Raw genomic sequence first — 18,637 nt, 5'->3', positions numbered from 1 at the left:
TAATAATTCAAGGGGGGGAGGTAGATTTAAATTTTTATTCTTTAGGAAATTCTTTAGGAAAACTGATGAGTTTTTCGATTTTATCAATTTTTCAATTTATCAATTTTTTGTTTCCCACTCCTTCATTATTGGACAAAAGAAGAAATCAATATTTGTACTGGTCTTAGTTGCGGATCATATGCAAATCAACACATGAATAGCCACCTGAGAACATTGTTTTTACCAAAAGATATTTTAGTTACTAGATAAAGATTGTCGCTTCGGTTCCCTTTGTTCTGCTGTCCGAAACATGTGTGGTATCAAACTGTCAAATCGTATGTATTTTTCCTTCATTGACATTCAGATCCCCTATCCTCGCCAGCAAAAGATGTTCCGGACAGCGACGACAGCGACAATCTTTATCTAGTAACTAAAATATTTTTTTTTTAACCATGGGTTAGAAGTAGAATATATTAAATATTTAATTAACCTTGGGTTGAACGGACGGATTTATGTGATGTCACAAACGTCAAAATTGTTGAAATAACTATTAGATAATTGTAGGTTAGCCAATTTTGTGATTTTCGGTTTACATAAACTTCAATATCTCAGCCCCGTTAGATTATTTTTTCAATCTGTTTCCTCCCAAATTTTCATTATAAAAAAAACTTTTTGAATAATACTTGATAAAGCAAGAGAAAACATTTATTTTACGTATACGAAGCGCTTTTCTGTGGAAATCATCGAGAAAACTTGTATTTTTATCACTGTCATAGAACAAGTTTAGCACGATTCCATTCAATTCCACCACCTCGTAATACTTTTACATATACGTATTTCGACCTCAACTGTAAGGTCGTCTTCAGTGTCTCGTACTTGACCCGACTTCGACTAAATAAATTTTCTTGTATTTTTTATGATATCTAAATGGTTGTAGGTGTCATATAATTGCATAATACCAATCGAATTACCAAAAACATTCAAAAAATATTTAACCATTGAAAAACTGATTAAAATGTGGTGAATATTACAAGTACAAAAAACAGCTTTTTTCAAAAATTACTCTGTCGAAACCTCTATATGTATTATTTTTTAGAATTTTGGGTTGTTCTACAGAAATGCTCAAAATGCGATAATCTTTCATCTAAGGCTTGAGCACCATGACTTTCCGCACATACGAGTTAGAGAGGTATCGAGATAGGGAACACATTTATATTTGGCCGAATGCCGTTTAATCGAACAGTTAAAAAAAAAATTCCTTATTAAGTGAAGTGAGAAGAGAGGTGTTCGAAATGAATGATGAACAGCGAGAACTGAGAAGTGAGAAATGAGATTTTTTAAATGAGTACAGAGTAGTGAGAAGTGAGTATTGAGAAACGGAAGTGAGTATTAAGTAGTGAGATGTGTGCAGTAACATTTGAGTAGTGGAAAGTGAGAAATGAGAAGTGAGGAGAAAGTGGTGAGAAGTGAGGAGAAAGTGGTGAGAAGTGAGGAGAAAGTGGTGAGAAGTGAGGAGAAAGTGGTGAGAAGTGAGTTGCGATAGTTGCGAAGTGAGAAGAAGGATGTGAGTAGTGAGAAAAACAGAAGCAAGAGGTGAGAAGGAGGGAGGATAACTATGATGTGACTAGTGAGATGTTAAGTAGTGAGAAGTGAGTGGAGAGATATAAGACAGGAAAAGGAAGACAGAAGAAGGAAGAGAAAAAAAGAAAGAAGGAAAAAAATATCGTTTTTCATTTCATTGTTCCTCGGTCCTCACTTCTCACTTCTTATTATTCCCTTCTCACAACTTACTTTTCACTCCTCATTTCTCACTTTTCACTTCTCACTACTTACTTCTTACTTCTCTCTTCGCAAATTTCGCTTCACATCTCCCTTTTCCCACTACTCACTTCTCACTTTGCACTTTTTACTATTAATTTCTCACGTCTAATTTCTCACATCTAATTTCGCACATCTAATTTCGCACATCTAATTTTTCACGTCTCATTTTTCACTTCTTAATCTTCACTTATAACATCTTATATATCACATCTGACTTCTTATTTCTCACACATCACTTTTCACTCCTCACTTTTCCCTTCTTACTTTTCACTTCTCACTATTCGCTTCAATCTTCGTACTTTTACTTTCTCACGTCTCATTTCTCACTTCCCACTACTCACCTCTCACTTCCTACTTTGTATTTTTCACTTCATACTTCTCACTTCGAATTTCTCACTTCTCACTTTTTAACTTTTATTTTTCACTATTAATTTCTAACTTCTCACAAAGCACATCTCCCTTCTGACTTCGCACATATCACTTCCCAATTCTCACTTTTCACTTCTCACAAATAACTTTATATATATATATATATCTTACTTCTAAATTTTCATTTCTCACTTATCATATTTCACTTCTAACTTCTAACTTTTCACTTCTCACTTCTCCCTTCTTTTCACTTCTCATAACTCAATTCGTACTCCAAATTTCTCACTTCTCACTTTGTATTTTTCACTTACCACTACTCGTTTCTCAGTTACTTCAAAGTTCTCACTTATCATTTCTCACTTTCCTTCTCTCACTTTTAATTTCTCACTTATAACTTTTCCTCTCTCACTTCTCATATCTCATTTCTAACTTCTTATCACTTCTTACTTCTAATTTCTAACTATGTATATCGTGCATGTAGCTGTTTCTGATAACATCGAGTTAGAGAGGTGAAAATGCTTTGGAAGATTACTTCGACTTAGAGAATATTGCGTAAGGGAGATATCGATTACGGAGGGAGCGCAATATGCTAGATTCAATGGACTTTGGATTTCATCGAGTTAAAGAAAATATCCAGTTATAGAATATCGAATTAGGAAGAGTTCAGTGTAGTGTTTTTTTGGGACACCCTACTACCTATACATCGCCGATTGCGGTTAGGGCGGATGACCTACACATATATTTTTTTTTTGTTTTTATTAGGGAGACTTTCAGCCCGAGGCTGGCTCGTCTCCGACACATATAAAATAATGCGTGTATGGCAAACCGTTCTCGGTTGGAAGTGTACGTGTTGGACAACATGTGGCGGTGCGTCGTTTCGGTATCGTAGAGTAAAATATAACGCGCCCCCATCGCAGCATTTCAGTTGCCTGGCTCATATCACATGCCGCCTATAAAAAAAACTGTGCATATTTTACGATTATGTATTTGTCAAATTTGAACAAAACAAATGATAAATGCACTTAATCCAAAATTTATCTTTGAATAAGAATGCCAAAAAATCTATCGAGAGTTTAAATGTTAGGATTAAAATTGCTACCTGAGCAGTGCACAGGTTGCATATGCGGACGCGATGCCTCTGGTGAGAAGTAAAAAATGAGAAGTAAGAAATGAAAAGTGAGAAGTGAATAGTGATAAATAGGAAGTGAAAAGCACACATCATGCACGCGTACAAGAAAGGATGAGATTGAGCAACGACTGCTACACGTACAAAAAATTTAGCGCACGCGAGTCTCTAGAAGCTTGTGTACCTCACATTAACATTGGCGAGTCGCATTGAGACATCCAGGGTTCAGAAAAAATATTTCAAGCTCTTTTTAGTGGAATGTATTCAACCGTCTAAGACGAGTTTAGTACTCTCCATTTAATTCCACTACGTTTTGTTATCTGAAAAAATGAATTTCTAAAAGTGCCTGCGCAATACACCCGACCTTAACCAAAGACGTTTCACAGCCCTCCATTAGTATTTTATCAATCCCATAATAAAAAGGTTACATATCCTTATTTGCTTGTCATTGAAAATCAACATAAGTCCATTTAAGCAAGTTTGAATCACATTTCAATAGTTTTCAAACAATTTGGAAGCAACTGTTGCAAGCTCGCCGCGCTTGTGCCCAGTTGGTAAGGGCATATCGTCCTGCCTACTCTGGGGCGTGTTGACCAGTGAAACATATTTTTAAAAACGTTACATTTTTTAAGAAAACTGAGAAAAGTTATTTTGTTGCCCAACTGAGTGTTCCAATGCAAGTTTTACGGACAGTGTGCTAGCGTCGCTCCAAAATGTTGAGCAAACATACATCGAAAGTTACATCATAACTGTAAATTTATGGATTTTGCTATTATTTTCATTATGTAATACAAAAATACTTCCACATCCACATAGTATGATGGTTTTACAAATATTTAAACGTGTTAACTGATTTTGACCCCTAGTTAGTATTAGTTTTCTAAGAATCAAAGGGGGCGTGTTTGCCAGGTGGGGCGCATTATACCGTCTTACCCTAATTACAACCAGAAGAAAAAAATGCATTTTAAACATTTCCTCGGAAAACCCTAAACATCTTCGGTGCCAGAAGACCGATCTAAGATTTTGGATAAGGATAAGGACAGAATGCTGAGTTTGATTATTCTAACCAAAGTTTTGCTAGTTTGAATTTCGACAAAATTTTGCCTATCACAACCTTTTTGTCTAACTCATGTACACCAAGAAAGCTGTAAAGCCATCGCGGAAGACTCAAGCTACCTTGGGAACCGGTCAACGGGGGAAGGGCAATCCTCCCATGTCGCTCTCCGTTTTCGCTTATTTCTCCATGGTAACGGACGATCCATGATGCGCTCGTGGTTCGAGTTGTCGGATCCAATCTTCGCATTGAAGTCGTCCATACAGATCTACTATTATTTTTTTTACTGTACTGTTTGATGTTTCAGAGATGGCTTTCAGTCTCAAAAAAATCATAACACTGTTATTAAATTTTGTCCAACGTTTAGGTCCGTTCGGGACCGTCCTTGGGGACTCAATTTCTACAGGTTTATTATGAACTGTAGTTCTGCTGAACCATTGATTGTCCCGAAGATTTTCCCACATAGACAATTCAGAATAGTTTCCTGGGGACATTCAGAAAGAAATTTCGAGAAAATTAAGATGAATCAAAATAGATCGGGTTATCCCGGAGAGATATATAGGATTTTCCAGTGGAAAATCAAAAGACTTTCAAGGGAAAACAAAAATCTCAGGAAGAAACTAACACGAAGACAAGAAAAAGCTAAACCGAGGCATCAGTTACAAATGTTTTCTTAGAAGTAACTAGCAATCCTGTTGTAGTATTTCTAGGGGTAACGAAAGGCAAGTGATGATATTCACAGACTGTGACTATATGTATGAGTATAATCAAAATCAAAAATCTATATACATAAAAATGAATTTCTGTCTGTCTGAACTTTATAGACTCGGAAACTACTGAACCGATCAGCGTAAAACTTGATATGTGGAGGTTTTTCGGGCCGGGGAAGGTTCTTAAGATAATTCGAGATCCCTCCACGCTTTGGAAAGGGGGCCACCATACAAATGAAATACCAATTTCTTCATAACTCGAGAAATAATAAGAGAATAAAGTTCGAAGTTCGTCGGGTCTGCTAGTAAATAATAAAACAGTTAAAAAAAACCTCGGTACCCGGTCCTAGGCTGAACTGACTGCTGGAAAAGTCGAGTTAGGGGTTTAAATACGTACTAACTCTTTTTGAACTGGTGAACAATGGTAGTGAGAGGAACACACGGAAGTTCTTATTACTGAACAAATTCTCTTGCTTGAAATGGTCTTGTAGACAGAGCTAAATCCCGGGTTTTCATTGTTTTACTGGTGATATTCTAGAAGCAAGACAAGGATGTGGCTAGGGCTCCGATGCATGGCCAAAACAGTATCACTGTTCTGTTTTCTCAAGAAAGGATTGATTTCCTATTGATAAGGGGCGCGCCTTCAATGGGATTGCTCTCTGTGAAGGGTCTAAATAGCGGGACCTTGTCATGGTGCTCTTGAGAAAACAAAACAACAACTGTATCGAAACCGATATTGCATTGCTTATCAATAGTAATGAAGTAATTCGACATGCACTTAAACACTAAGGATACGGGTAACGCTACAATAGATCTAATAACAGGTCGCAGTGGCACACTCGAACAGGATAAAAAAAAATAATAGAACATAAGTTTAATTGTTTTCCAGGAATTGCTGGAATGCATTCAAGTGAACGCAAATAAATTTGAATTGATGCAAATAGCTATATCCATCCTACTAAAATGATATTTTGACCTATCTTATGTATTTTTTCTTTTATTTTGTTAATAATGCGAGAAAGACACCATTAACGCTAGGTGTTTTTTAATCTGGTTTTTTGATTGTTTAAATCTTAGATGGTTATTTTACAATGCATTTGAATGCTATGACAAAAGTTTTTCATTATATGGGCTACAAAAGCTTAGCACAACGAGTAAAAGTTGACATGTTAACTATTTTGAATTGATTTTTTGTCGTAAATAGAGGTTGAAGTGTGTTAGTACTAGTTATTCTGCACATACCAAAATCCGAATCTGGTTGATTGGACACACCATCCGCTACGCCTCTGTCCCACGTTGGGCCGTTTTCATCAGGTGGAGAACTCATTTTATTGGATTTATTGGAGCTCTGTACACATATAATTAGAATTGTTTTAAAAATATCTTAGCATACTTGGAGCAGACAAGCTACTTACGTAATGATCCTCTTCCGTCCTGCCGTATTTTTGTGCCATGTGCTTTATCAGCGTATCATTCTTGATGTCCAGGCACTCTACCCTTTCTCCGCCAATGTCCGACCCCGAACACCCACCATTCGTACTCGACTCCTGTCCATTATCTTCCTCCTCCTGTTCGTTTTTCAGCCAAAGGGGAACCTTTAGCACACTCGTCTGCAACCCTGTGCGATCTCGTGTTATCTGTCGAGAGAGAAATGCAAATAATTTAATGAAACATTGTTTGACTTTTTTCATTCACGTATTTTGCGGGGAGTGCGCACCGCAACCAAATAAAAAAAATACCAACCTGTATATGCTGCGCTAATGGATGACTCGAGCGAGGCTTGTGATCTAGCTCAAATAGTGCCGACTGCAGCTTGTACCTAGCACCCTCCAAGTATGTTAACATTGACCTTATCTGTGCAAACAAAAAATGCGAAATTGGTTTACAACGCCCCATTTTTAACGCAGACCAAATTACTCACATGATACAACTTATCCGCAATGTTCTGATTGCCCTCAACATTGGGTTCGAATGTTTGCGAGAATCCTTTGAGGCTGTTTCGAGATCGTCGCTCCCGGTCCAGATCTTGGCGGATCAGTTGCAGCAGTTTGACTAGTGATTGCTTTCTTCGTTCTCGATTCATTGCCAGGGTGGTGTGCTCGCAGTAGAAGTCTGGCAAAAGCTGTTCACTTGGTCCTTCCGTCGCTCGGCGAATGTTTTTCAAAACGTCCAAATCCTTCTGCACGTTGCACATCTGGACCTGCGGACCGAGTCGATCGGTGACCTTCGTCACAACTGGATTCATATCGGACACCAGTCGTAAGTAGCTAGAAACATAGTTTTTGAAGTGGTTGAGCCGTTGGTTTTCCAGCGATTGCAACATCGAAGATCCCCGAAGGACGGACATCTCCCAATCAACGCGCGCTCGCTCGGCTCGGATACACAGAGTGTAGTATTCAACGTCTGCTTTCTTGACGGTGTCTTCTGCTTTCTTGCGTTTGGTATCTAGCTTAGAACTGTCCTTCTCGGAGGATTTCGATTCCTTTTCTATGGTTTTGTGCAATATTCCCAACGATGGTGATCGTTGTAATCTTGAAAAGAATATTGGGAAAAAATATATTAAACAACTTAAACACCATTGGTTCAAAGTATAGGACATTTCTCGCTTAACTTTTCAAAAGGATCTAAGTAACATTTTTATCATGAATTATTTTGAATACTGCAATCAATAGCTTACATGTTGTTCTGTTGATTGAGCTATTCAAATTAATTCATGAAAAATGCTACTTAGGTCCTTTTGAAAGAGAGATTTTTTCATTGGTAGATGCCTAACTTTGCAATAGACGAATCCAAGTAAGGATAAGAAGAAGACACGACGGTGTTAACTTTGACAGATCCTACAGCACAGCATAGGAAGATCATTTTAAAATGCTTATAATAAATTCTAGACAAAATGTAATTAAAATCTGATCGATGTATGATACGGAAAAAGTTCCGAACTGTATGATAGATACATTTTTGGAAAATATTCAAAAAATTGAGATAAGCTTCCTGATATGTAATTCAGAACTTTTTCCGTGCCGTACATCAATCAGATTTTAATTACAATTTGTCTAGAATTTATTATAAGCATTTTAAAATGATCTTCCTATGCTGTGCTGTAGGATCTGTCAAAGTTAACACCGTCGTGTGTCTTCTTCTTATTTTTACTTGGATTCGTCTATGATGATGATCCAAATTAATTCCCGCTTGTCATACTTACTTTACATCCAGCATTGCGTCCTGCAGTTTCTCATTCTCTCGCGATGCGTGATGTGAGCCCTTCTTGGCCTTCAGCTCGGCAGCCCGCCACTCGGCCAGAATCCGCGCCGACTTGTCCACATTGTTCTCGATAGCTTTGCGGGCCTTGTGCTGGTTGTCCAGTACCGTTTTGAGCGGTTTGACCAGCTCGTCCGCAAGCGAGTTGGAAAACTGTCGGTGAATCTCCCCGCGGCTTTCGATCTCCGTGGAAACCGCTCGCCACGAGTCGGCGATCGTTCCAGGCAAATCACGGCACGCTTTATTGAGCTTGTTGGCAATTTTGGACAGTGACTTTGCGTAGATCTGTTCGATCTCCGTTCGCTCCTGCAGGATTGCAATGAGATCCTTGCCAAAGTCACCGCCCTGTTTGACGAATCGGCGGATCTCTTCGAAGCCATTCTGACCCTGAAAAGATAAGAGAGAAAAAGTTGCATAAGTCGCTGTGCTCATAATAATCCTGGGTCGTCCTGAATCCGATGCGTATCTGGTTGTTTTCTAGGGATCCTTGAAGCACAAGATTTCGGAATTCATAAGCTTTTTTGCGTTTTCATTTTCATGTTTGGTAATTGAAGAAGAAATTTAAAATGATTTATTTTATTACAACTACCGTGAAGCACCCTAATTTCGCGCACTTAAGATCTGACAAAGTTAAAACGTTCATTGAGAAACATGTTGTAACCATTTGGGAACATTTGCTACTGCATCACGTAGTAGAAGGATTCTAGGTTCTCAGAAAAATGTTACTTGCAAACTTTCCTACTATTGAAAAAAAATTGCGGTATGAATCTGAAACCGTTATACGCTCCTTATTTCGCGCATGAAAATAGGATAGTTCCTTATTTCGCGCAAAAATGTTCCTAACTTCGCTCATGTTTGGAATTGAATATCGTTATTGGTTTGATAAAATATAATCAGTTGATCAATAGAAGCATGCATCCATTGTTCAAAATATGCAGATAACGGTATCAGACAGCCGTCAGTGACCCATTCTAGATTAACTTTTCAAAAGGACCTAAGTAACATTTTTTTCATGAATTAATTTGAGTACTGCAATCAAAAGCTTCAGTGTTTTTCTGTTGATTGCGCTATTCAAATTAATTCATGAAAAAAATTTACTTAGGTCCTTTTGAAAAGTTAAGCGAGCATTCTTTAGTCGAAATGGTATACCCCTCTGGAGCTTTGCTTAGATTTTACTTCATGAATTTTAGTTGACACAAGTCATAATTCCTAATATATCATTTTCTTCTGAAATATAAACCGTATTTTAGGAAAAAAGGCAATGTATGAGCAATGTTTAACTGGTGTATTAAAAAAAGTTTTAATTTTAGAGACATCATGTATGAAAGTCTTAAATTCCGCTATCTCTTACATAGGACATCTTCAAATATGTGTTTCATATAAGACATCTTCAATATTATATACATTATCGAAAAAGCTGCTGTAGTTTTATCCTTGACTCAAGTTTAGCATCATTTTAGCCATCGGATTCGATAGCTATTTCAGGCACTAATCTATAAGATTTTCCAAGTCAACATTAGTCGATGTCGGTGGTTATCTGCCTGAAAATTAGATAAAAAGCGTATGGGATTTGAACTCTTTGGGTTCTATTCAGTGTATAACTGTCCTGTGCCTATATATTGCTTTTGTTTCATTAGAATGTTGCAAATGAAACAACGCAACAACAATAAACGAAATTAGGCACCCTAATTACTCTCATATGCCTAACTTCGCGCACAAAGCGAAAGTCTAAATAAACACAAAATACATAAAATTTCACACTTTTCAATAGTAATGACGAATAAACATATCCAGCAGAGCATAATGGATACAAATATTTCCAAAAAGTAGCCACTTTTGTACAGTAAAATCATTTGTTTACTTGGGTCATGTTCTTCGTCTCTGTGCTAAGCACAAGCAAATATGGCGGTCGATAGGAGGACCAAATTGAAATAATTTTATTTGGTGTACTAAACCAAGTTTGTTTTTCAAATTCTTTCGTGAAAAACATTTAACAACAATGATAGTTTGTAATCCAACAGATTTTTCAATTTTGACTGGTACCTAGAAATTGAAAAAAAAAAATGATTTTGTAATGCGCGAAGTTGCGCGAAATTAGGACACATCACGGTACTAATGAATAATCTATTGTTATTGTTGATATTGTTGGGCATGGTAAATGCTGTGAAACGCGTACCATCGGTACCTTGCGTATCAGAAGGAATTTATTTTTAACTTTGTCTACAGATTAAGTTTAACCCCGGCAGAAGGAATAAAATAGCCCCATGTCGCTGTCTTTAGCATCTTACCCAGTTACTCCTATCCTAAACCTCTCGCAATGCCGACCGGGATACGAGCAACTTTAGGGAAGATCGAGTAACCAACCCTGGTAGGAATTATGGTTTTATGCTGACAGTGAAAAGAGCAAATCTGATCAGCCGTCTGTTAGGAGGTTAGGAGCGGCTTACATCAGCGAGTACTCCCCATGTTTGAGGTAACCAGTGAGGAACTCTAAGCAAAACTGTGCACGCAGCTTTGTTTCGAGAAGGCAGCCATTTTAACGCGATGTAGGTAGCGCCAACCTGGTGAGGTAGAGCCTACCGAAGATTCTTCAGTTACCCAAAAAGGAGAAGTCCTGGTGTTAGGTGGACAGCCCTGACACGACGGCCTTCCGATTCCGACGAGACAGGAGGTTTGCGCAGGCCCAATAAGCCGACATTAAAAACAACAATTACGAACGACATAGAAGATTTTTTTTGTTGGGGCGTAGAACCACTGCGCCCATTGAGTTGAACTTTTGTGGTATACCCCTGATTACTCTTCACTATGTATTCGCATCTTATAGGTTGATCACCATTTGTCAAGTAAACAACTTAAGATGCGTCTTTTCCCAGTCCGGTAGAATTGAGTTAATGTTTACAATGGATCAATCGCCGCGAAATTGCTGGTGGGGATTCTCATCGATTTGTTTTCGGCGAAAATGACAAAACAAAACTTTGCCAGACTGTCCGGACGTTTCGGTCGATTTACTGGCCTTCGACCATCTTCTGGGGACACTAAAAACCAAATATATTATTAAAAACACATAAAATTTTACAAAATAATAACATACAATCTTCCAGTCACTTATTTTCTAACAGACAGCCATTACTCTAACTATTGGTATTAGTTCTAAGTTTGCTAATAAGAGAGTTGTACGCATTTTTAAAATTTGCAGAGTCCTTTTGCTTATTTACTACATTTTCGTCTCCTTTAATCTTAATGTAAAATGTTTATGCAGTCAGTCTTGTATTCTTTTTGCTTATTTTGTCAAGTATTCTGGTTTTTCAAAGTCAAAATGTGTCCCTCTTCTATAGTGTGCTGCGATAAACCTGTACCGGAAATGTTTTTTGTTTTCACATTGAATTTATGCTGGTTCAGACGTTCATATAAGAACTGGCTATTTTCACCGATGTACGATTTTTCACATGCACCGCACGGTATGTCATAAACTAAATTTGTATTTTTGTTTTTTTGGTTTTCGTAAATAACACATCCTTAATTTTGTCAACCGGTTTGTAAGCTACTTCATAGTCACGTTGTCTCAAATATCTCGATAGTTTTTCTCCTAGTCCTTTTATGTACGGGATAGTTACAAAATTGTTTGTTGAGCTCTCTCTGTTTTGCTTTTGTAATGAATTATACATATTGTGTAACCTTTCCCTAATTACTTTTTCCACGAGAAAACACGGGTAGTTATTATTCTTGAAAATTTGCTTAACAGTTTTTAGCGTGTTTTCTCGGTACTTAGCGTGTGTCAATTTTAATGCTCTATCAACTAAAGCTACGATGCTGTTCTTTTTATGTACGAAAGGGCTCACCGATGCGTAATCCAAATATCTACCATTCACATCTTTTGGGAACCACTCTGTTGTTATTACATTATTCTCTCGTCGCAAAACCATATCAAGGAATTTCAGTTTGCCATCGCATTCATTTTCTACCGTAAACTGAAGTCGTTGATGAAAACTGTTGAATTCATTCAAGACCGTTTCCACGTTCTCCGCTTTCGCTCCTAGCAGGCAGTCATCTAGGGGAACTGTTCCGATCTCCATCTCACTGTACATATATCCATCTCATCGCTAAACAAAGAAATACGGCACCAAATTCGTCGCTTCTTTTTGTCAACATGCGTGCTCACTGCTGTAAAAATCTCAAAAATGATAAACAAACCAAATTCCTTTCCATTGCTTTGTTTTTGATGGGATGGAAATAGGAGCTATGAGATGAAGTGGCGAACCGTTCCCCTACATATCGTTTGAAAAACAATGGAACGATTCCCCGGTCGTGTAGTTTTTCTAGAGCTGCTCTCTCGATTCTCTCCAATACAATGTTTGCTACAACAGGGAAAGGGAGAGCCCATCGGGATGCCAAATTTTTGTTTGTAAAATTTCCCATTGTACTGAAAGAAAGTTGATTCCAGTACAATCTGCAGAATCTCGAAAAAGCTTGCCTCATCTAGCGATGTGTGTTCTTGTATTTCTCCCCATCGTAAACGAACGGATTCCAACGCAAAGTCGACTGGAACATTCGTAAACAGAGAGACTACGTCAAGGGAGAACAAAACAGTATCATCTGTTATTCGTTGTCCACGCATTTCATCGGCAAACTGAAAACTGTTTGTAATGTGGTGCTCAGTTTTGCCAGTCACATGGTTAAGTATTCCGGACAAGTAAGTACTTTACCATACTGTACGTCGCTGTTCAGATTATCTAATTTATGATACGCAAAGGTCTTCCTTCTTTATGGGTTTTCGGCAGGCCGTATACTCGGGTTGCAGGTGAAAATCTTCAGTTTTTCCTCTCCGAATATTGAATGAAACCCTTCTCATGCCAAACATCAATGATTGCATTTGTCCTCTTCAGTGTTCTCTTCGTTGGATCGTTTGTGATCGGCTCATTCGTTTCCCTGTCGTTTACCAAGGTTTGCATCTTTTCGTTGTATTCGTCGCGTTTCATAACAACGACCGTTTTCCCCTTATCTGATAGAGCATTAAAATTGACACACGCTAAGTACCGAGAAAACACGCTAAAACTGTTAATCAAATTTTCAAGAATAATAACTACCCGTGTTTTCTCGTGGAAAAAGTAATTAGGGAAAGGTTACACAATATGTATAATTCATTACAAAAGCAAAACAGAGAGAACTCAACAAACAATTTTGTAACTATCCCGTACATAAAAGGACTAGGAGAAAAACTATCGAGATATTTGAGACAACATGACTATACAAACTTACAAACCGGTTGACAAAATTAAAGATGTGTTATTTACGAAAACCAAAGACGTAATACCAAAAAACAAAAATACAAATTTAGTGTATGATATACCGTGCGGTGCATGTGAAAAATCGTACATCGGTGAAACAAGCCAGTTTTTATATAAACGTCTGGACCAGCATAAATACAATGTGAAAACAAAAACATTTCCGGTTCAGGTTTATCACAGCACACTATAGAAGAGGGACACATTCTTGACTTTGAAAAAACAAACAAAATAAGCAAAAACAATACAAGACTGACTGCAGAAACATTTTACATTAAGATTAAAGGAGACGAAAATGTAGTAAATAAGCAAAAGACTCAGCAAATTTTAAAAATGCGTACAACTCTATTATTAGAAATCTTAGATCTAATACCTATAGCAGTTAGAATGTAAAGATTGTACTATGTTTGTGTGTCAATAGTTAATAGTAATGGCTGCATGTTAGAAAATAAGTGACTGGAAGATTGTATGTAAAATAATGTAAAATTCTGTGTGTTTTTTAACAATATATGTGATGTTTAGTGTCCGCAGAAGATGGTCGAAGGCCAGTAAATCGACCGAAACGTCCGGACAGTCTGGCAAAGTTTTATTTTGTTAATTTTCGCCGAAAACAAATCGATGAGAATCCCCACTAGAATTGAGTTAATAAAACCCACCACCTTTCCAGAATTTGCAGTCCAAATATCTCCTGGTTGCATAAAGCTACTATTTAGAAATTTAGATCTACCCTTGTACAATGCATCACAACTGCAAAGCAGTTGTTCCGACGTTCCGTGTTACAGAAACGACAGATACCATTCTGAACCTGGCCAATATTTTTCAAGTGATATCTGCTCGGGCAGTGTCTGGTTATTAGGCCAGTGAAGGTGCAAAGAGCTCTCTTGCTGAGCTCCAAGAGCTTTTCGGTTACTTTAACATTGGGAATTACAAATCTCTTTGATTGAGCACACTTTTCGGCAACCAACCAGTTGGTCATCAACCAATGTTATAGTACAGTATGATATGCCGCAGAAAGGTTCTGGGCCAATAAACTGTGTATTTGAACCTCGTTTCGCAAGCTCGTCTGCTTTTTCATTACTTTCAATACCACAGTGTCCTGGAACCCAGTACAGATTTACGGAGTTCTCTTGGCACACTTTTCGCAATGAAAAATGCAGTCCCAGACAAGTTTTGATATACATGATATACAATTATTTGCATATCTATACTTTCTCTCTACACAGATATTAGGACATTACATTATAGCAAAAATCTCCGTTTGAAACATCGTTGGATAGTTTCCCATTGCCACTGAGATCGATATCCCGGGGCCGAAGATTTCTGCTCCCGTTTTTGTTCCTATTTTTGAGCCATCTGTGTAGAATTTTATGGAACCGTCCCGAACAGTAGGACCTCCGACTTCCCAGTCCATACGTGATGGCTCACGTATGTTATAAGGAATGTTATAGTTCTCCACAGGTTTCATCCAGTCTCCACTCATATTCATCACTGGCCCATATTGAAAATTTTGTGAGATACTCAAGTGGCACACTAGACGCCTGACTTGAATAACTTCAATCGTTTAAGTTTTTGCATATTTTTTTCCACTTCTAACTGCACGAATTCATACAATGGTAGCAGATTTAGAATTGCATTCAACGATTTTGAAGGGGTGATACGCATTGCTCCCGTTATAGCAATGGACACTAACCTTTGCAGTTTTGTCAGCTTCTTCTGTGCAGTAGCCTCTTTTATTTTTGGCCACCATACAAGAGCAGCATATGTCAGTTTTGGACGAATAATGGAAGTATAGATCCACTTTATCATTTTTGGTCTTAAGCCCCATTTTCTTCCAAATGTTTTAGAGCATATCCAGAAGGCACTAGTTGCCTTTCCGATCGCACACTCAATATGAGCATTCCAGTTCAGTTTAGAATCCAGAATGACTCCCAGGTATTTGACCTGTTCACTAAGCTGAATTTCTAGTCCTCCAAGCTTTAGAGCTTTTAGATCAAGTTTAGATCAAGATTATTATTTATCACTTATTTTGACAGTTCACAGAGCTTGTTTACAAGGTGTTAGAAGAAAAATCGATGAAGGGAAAATTAAATTTCATATTTTAGTTTAAAAGTGCTGTGATTCGGATATTTCAGTGATATTCTTTGGATTCAGCATGAAATCAATCGCAGAAGACATCTACATGCGAATAAAATGACGAAACAATTTTATCGGGAGCTTCACCGGAGGCTAAGTCCTGGTGAAATAGCTCTGTGAACTGTCAACCTACGTCACTGGTCAATTGCATTCTTTCAGAAAGGATATTGTCGAATTACCCCCTCACTATGATGACAATATCGTCAGCAAAGCCTACAACCTCGAAACCTTTTTCTTCTAAGCTTCCTACAAAATCGTCTACAACTAAGGACCACATTTGTGGTGAAAGGACCCCTCCTTGAGGGCAACCTTCTGCCCATACTGCAAGAGACGAACTTTCAACCTCTGAAGAGATTTCTCTTTTGCAAGCATGGTGTGAATCCATTTGATAATGTTCGTGTCGAAGTTTCTTTTCTGCATGGCACGATCCATTGACGAATAAGAAGCGTTATCGAACGCTCCTTCATTGTCCAAGAAAGAACGCAGTGCTATTTCTTTTACCGATAGCGCTTTTTCCACTTTAGATACCACTGTTTGAACTGTCGTAATTGTTGACTTATCTGTCTGGTAGGCAAACTGGAACTTAGACAGTTGAAGTTTTAGCAGATAATTTGAGTTGATATAATTTATTACTCAACACCTTTTCCATAGTTTACAATAGAACTGATGAAAGACTAATGGGCCTGAATGATTTAGGATGCGTCTTATCTCGCTTTCCTACTTTTGGTATAAAGATAACTTTTACTTTCCTCCATGAAGATGGAATATAATTGAGTCTTAGACTTGCCTTGAAAATCTCAATTAACGGCGGAATCAGCACTGATTCTCCGTTTTGAAGCATTGCTGGAATTATTCCGTCCGGTCCTGCAGATTTATAAGGCTCAAAAGATCTCACTGCATTCTCTACCCTGGCTTTCGTAAAGATATCGTCAGCCAAGGCTTGTGCAACATTTTTCGAATCATCTGACATTTTAGTTGTTCTTTCTGAACATCTTTATGGCTTTCAAACAAACCACTTGTTGTTGGGTCTATAATACATACATAATCGATCAAGGAAATGGTTTCCATAATCAACATTAATGTTCACCAGAATTTTTTGTGGAAAATCCATCCTTTTTTTCAGATTCTTTTGTTCATTAGACATAGAAGATAATATGACTCGATGCAATCGGCAACGACCTAGGCGACGAATAAAGGATCACGATTGGAAGCTTACAACAACAGCTGTGGCACCACCAACGAGCTGGGAATTGGCCTTTCATAGTGCTGGGTAAGATGCACCAACGCGTGATTGGGTGGCAGCCAATCAACGCAAGGATGTGCAAGCTGAGGATAAAAGGCCGTTTCTTCAACTATAGCATCATCAACGTGCACTGCCCACACGAAGGGAGACCCGACGACAAGAAAGAAGCGTTCTATGCACAGCTGGAGCAGACATACGATGGATGCCCACTGCGGGACGTCAAAATCGTCATCGGTGACATGAACGCTCAGGTAGGAAGGGAGGAAATGTATAGACCGATCATCGGACCGGATAGTCTGCATACCGTATCGAACGACAACGGCCAACGATGCATAAACTTTGCAGCCTCCCGCGGAATGGTAGTCCGAAGCACTTTCTTCCCCCGCAAGAATATCCACAAGGCCACATGGAAATCACCTAATCAAGTAACGGAATTCTTCTCCGACATCACGAACGTACGCACTTACCGCAGTGCGAGTATTGAATCCGACCACTACCTCGTCGCTCAAAACTCTTGACGGTGTACAACACGCGTCGGAGTCGTCCGCCGCGGCTAAACATTGGGCGGCTACAAGACGGTAGACTAGCCCAAGACTACTCGCAGAAGCTGGAGGTGGCACTCCCAACGGAAGAGCAGCTAGGCGCAGCATCTCTTGAAGATGGCTTATTGGAAGCACCGCAACCGCTGCACTAGACACGGTGGCTCCGGATCAGAGAAACGACTGGAATGACGGCGAATGTGAGCAGTTAGTTGAGGAGAAGAATGCAGCATGGGCGAGATTGCTGCAACACCGCACGAGGGCGAACGAAGCACGATACAAACGGGCGCGGAACAGACAAAACTCAATTTTGCGGTGGAAAAAGCGCCAGCATGAAGATCGAGACCGTGAAGAGACGGAGGAACTGGACCGCGCTAATAACGCACGCATAATAACGAAAGTTCTATGAGAAGTTAAACCGTTCACGTAAGGGCCACATGCCACAGCCCGATATGTGTAAGAACATAAACGAGAACCTTCTTACAAACGGGCGTGAGGTGATCCAAAGGTGGCGGCAGCACTACGAAGAGCACCTGAATGGCGATATGGCAGACAACGGTGGCGGTATAGTAATTAATCTAGGAGCACGCGCGCAGGACATGCGACTTCCGGCTACGAATCTCCAGGAAATCCAGGAGGATATCGGCCGGCTGAAGAACAACAAAGCCCCTGGGGTTGACCAACTACCAGGTGAGCTATTTAAACACGGTGGTGAGGTACTGGCTAGAGTGCTGCACTGAATCATTACCAAGGTTTGGGAGGAGGAAGTTTTGCCGCAGGAGTGGATAGAAGGTGTCGTGTGTCCCATCTACAAAAAGGATGATAAGCTGGATTGTAGCAACTACCGCGCAATCACATTGCTGAAGGCCGCCTACAAGGTACTCTCCCAAATTTTATGCCGTCGACTAGCACGCGCAGAGGGTTACGGCAAGGTGATGGTCTTTAGTGTCTGCTATTCAACATCGCTTTAGAAGGGGTAATACGAAGAGCAGGGATTATCACGAGTGGTACAATTTTCAATAAGTCCGTCCAGCTGTTTGTCTTCGCCGACGACATAGATATTATGGCACGTAACTTTGAGAAGATGGAGGAAGCCTACATCAGACTGAAAAGGGAAGCTAAA

General features: G+C 39.0%; 1 protein-coding gene across 7 annotated transcripts in view; it reads right to left on the bottom strand.

Annotated features, from left to right (window-relative positions):
- Nucleotides 1-18,637, bottom strand: part of LOC134227073 (uncharacterized) — a 130,200-nt gene that overhangs the window by 6,222 nt on the left and 105,341 nt on the right. For all 7 annotated transcript variants that reach the window (XM_062708313.1, XM_062708307.1, XM_062708309.1 and 4 more), the window contains 5 exons: nt 8,262-8,704; nt 6,981-7,590; nt 6,803-6,913; nt 6,475-6,696; nt 6,302-6,407 (listed from right to left, as the gene is read on the bottom strand). In XM_062708313.1, the coding sequence (XP_062564297.1) occupies nt 6,302-6,407; nt 6,475-6,696; nt 6,803-6,913; nt 6,981-7,590; nt 8,262-8,704 (1,492 nt within the window). The remainder of the gene's footprint in view (nt 1-6,301; nt 6,408-6,474; nt 6,697-6,802; nt 6,914-6,980; nt 7,591-8,261; nt 8,705-18,637) is intronic.

This window comes from Armigeres subalbatus, chromosome 3 (genome assembly GCF_024139115.2).
Source record: "Armigeres subalbatus isolate Guangzhou_Male chromosome 3, GZ_Asu_2, whole genome shotgun sequence".
Taxonomy (NCBI): Eukaryota; Metazoa; Arthropoda; class Insecta; order Diptera; family Culicidae; genus Armigeres; species Armigeres subalbatus.
This window is presented reverse-complemented; position numbering and strand designations above follow the sequence as displayed.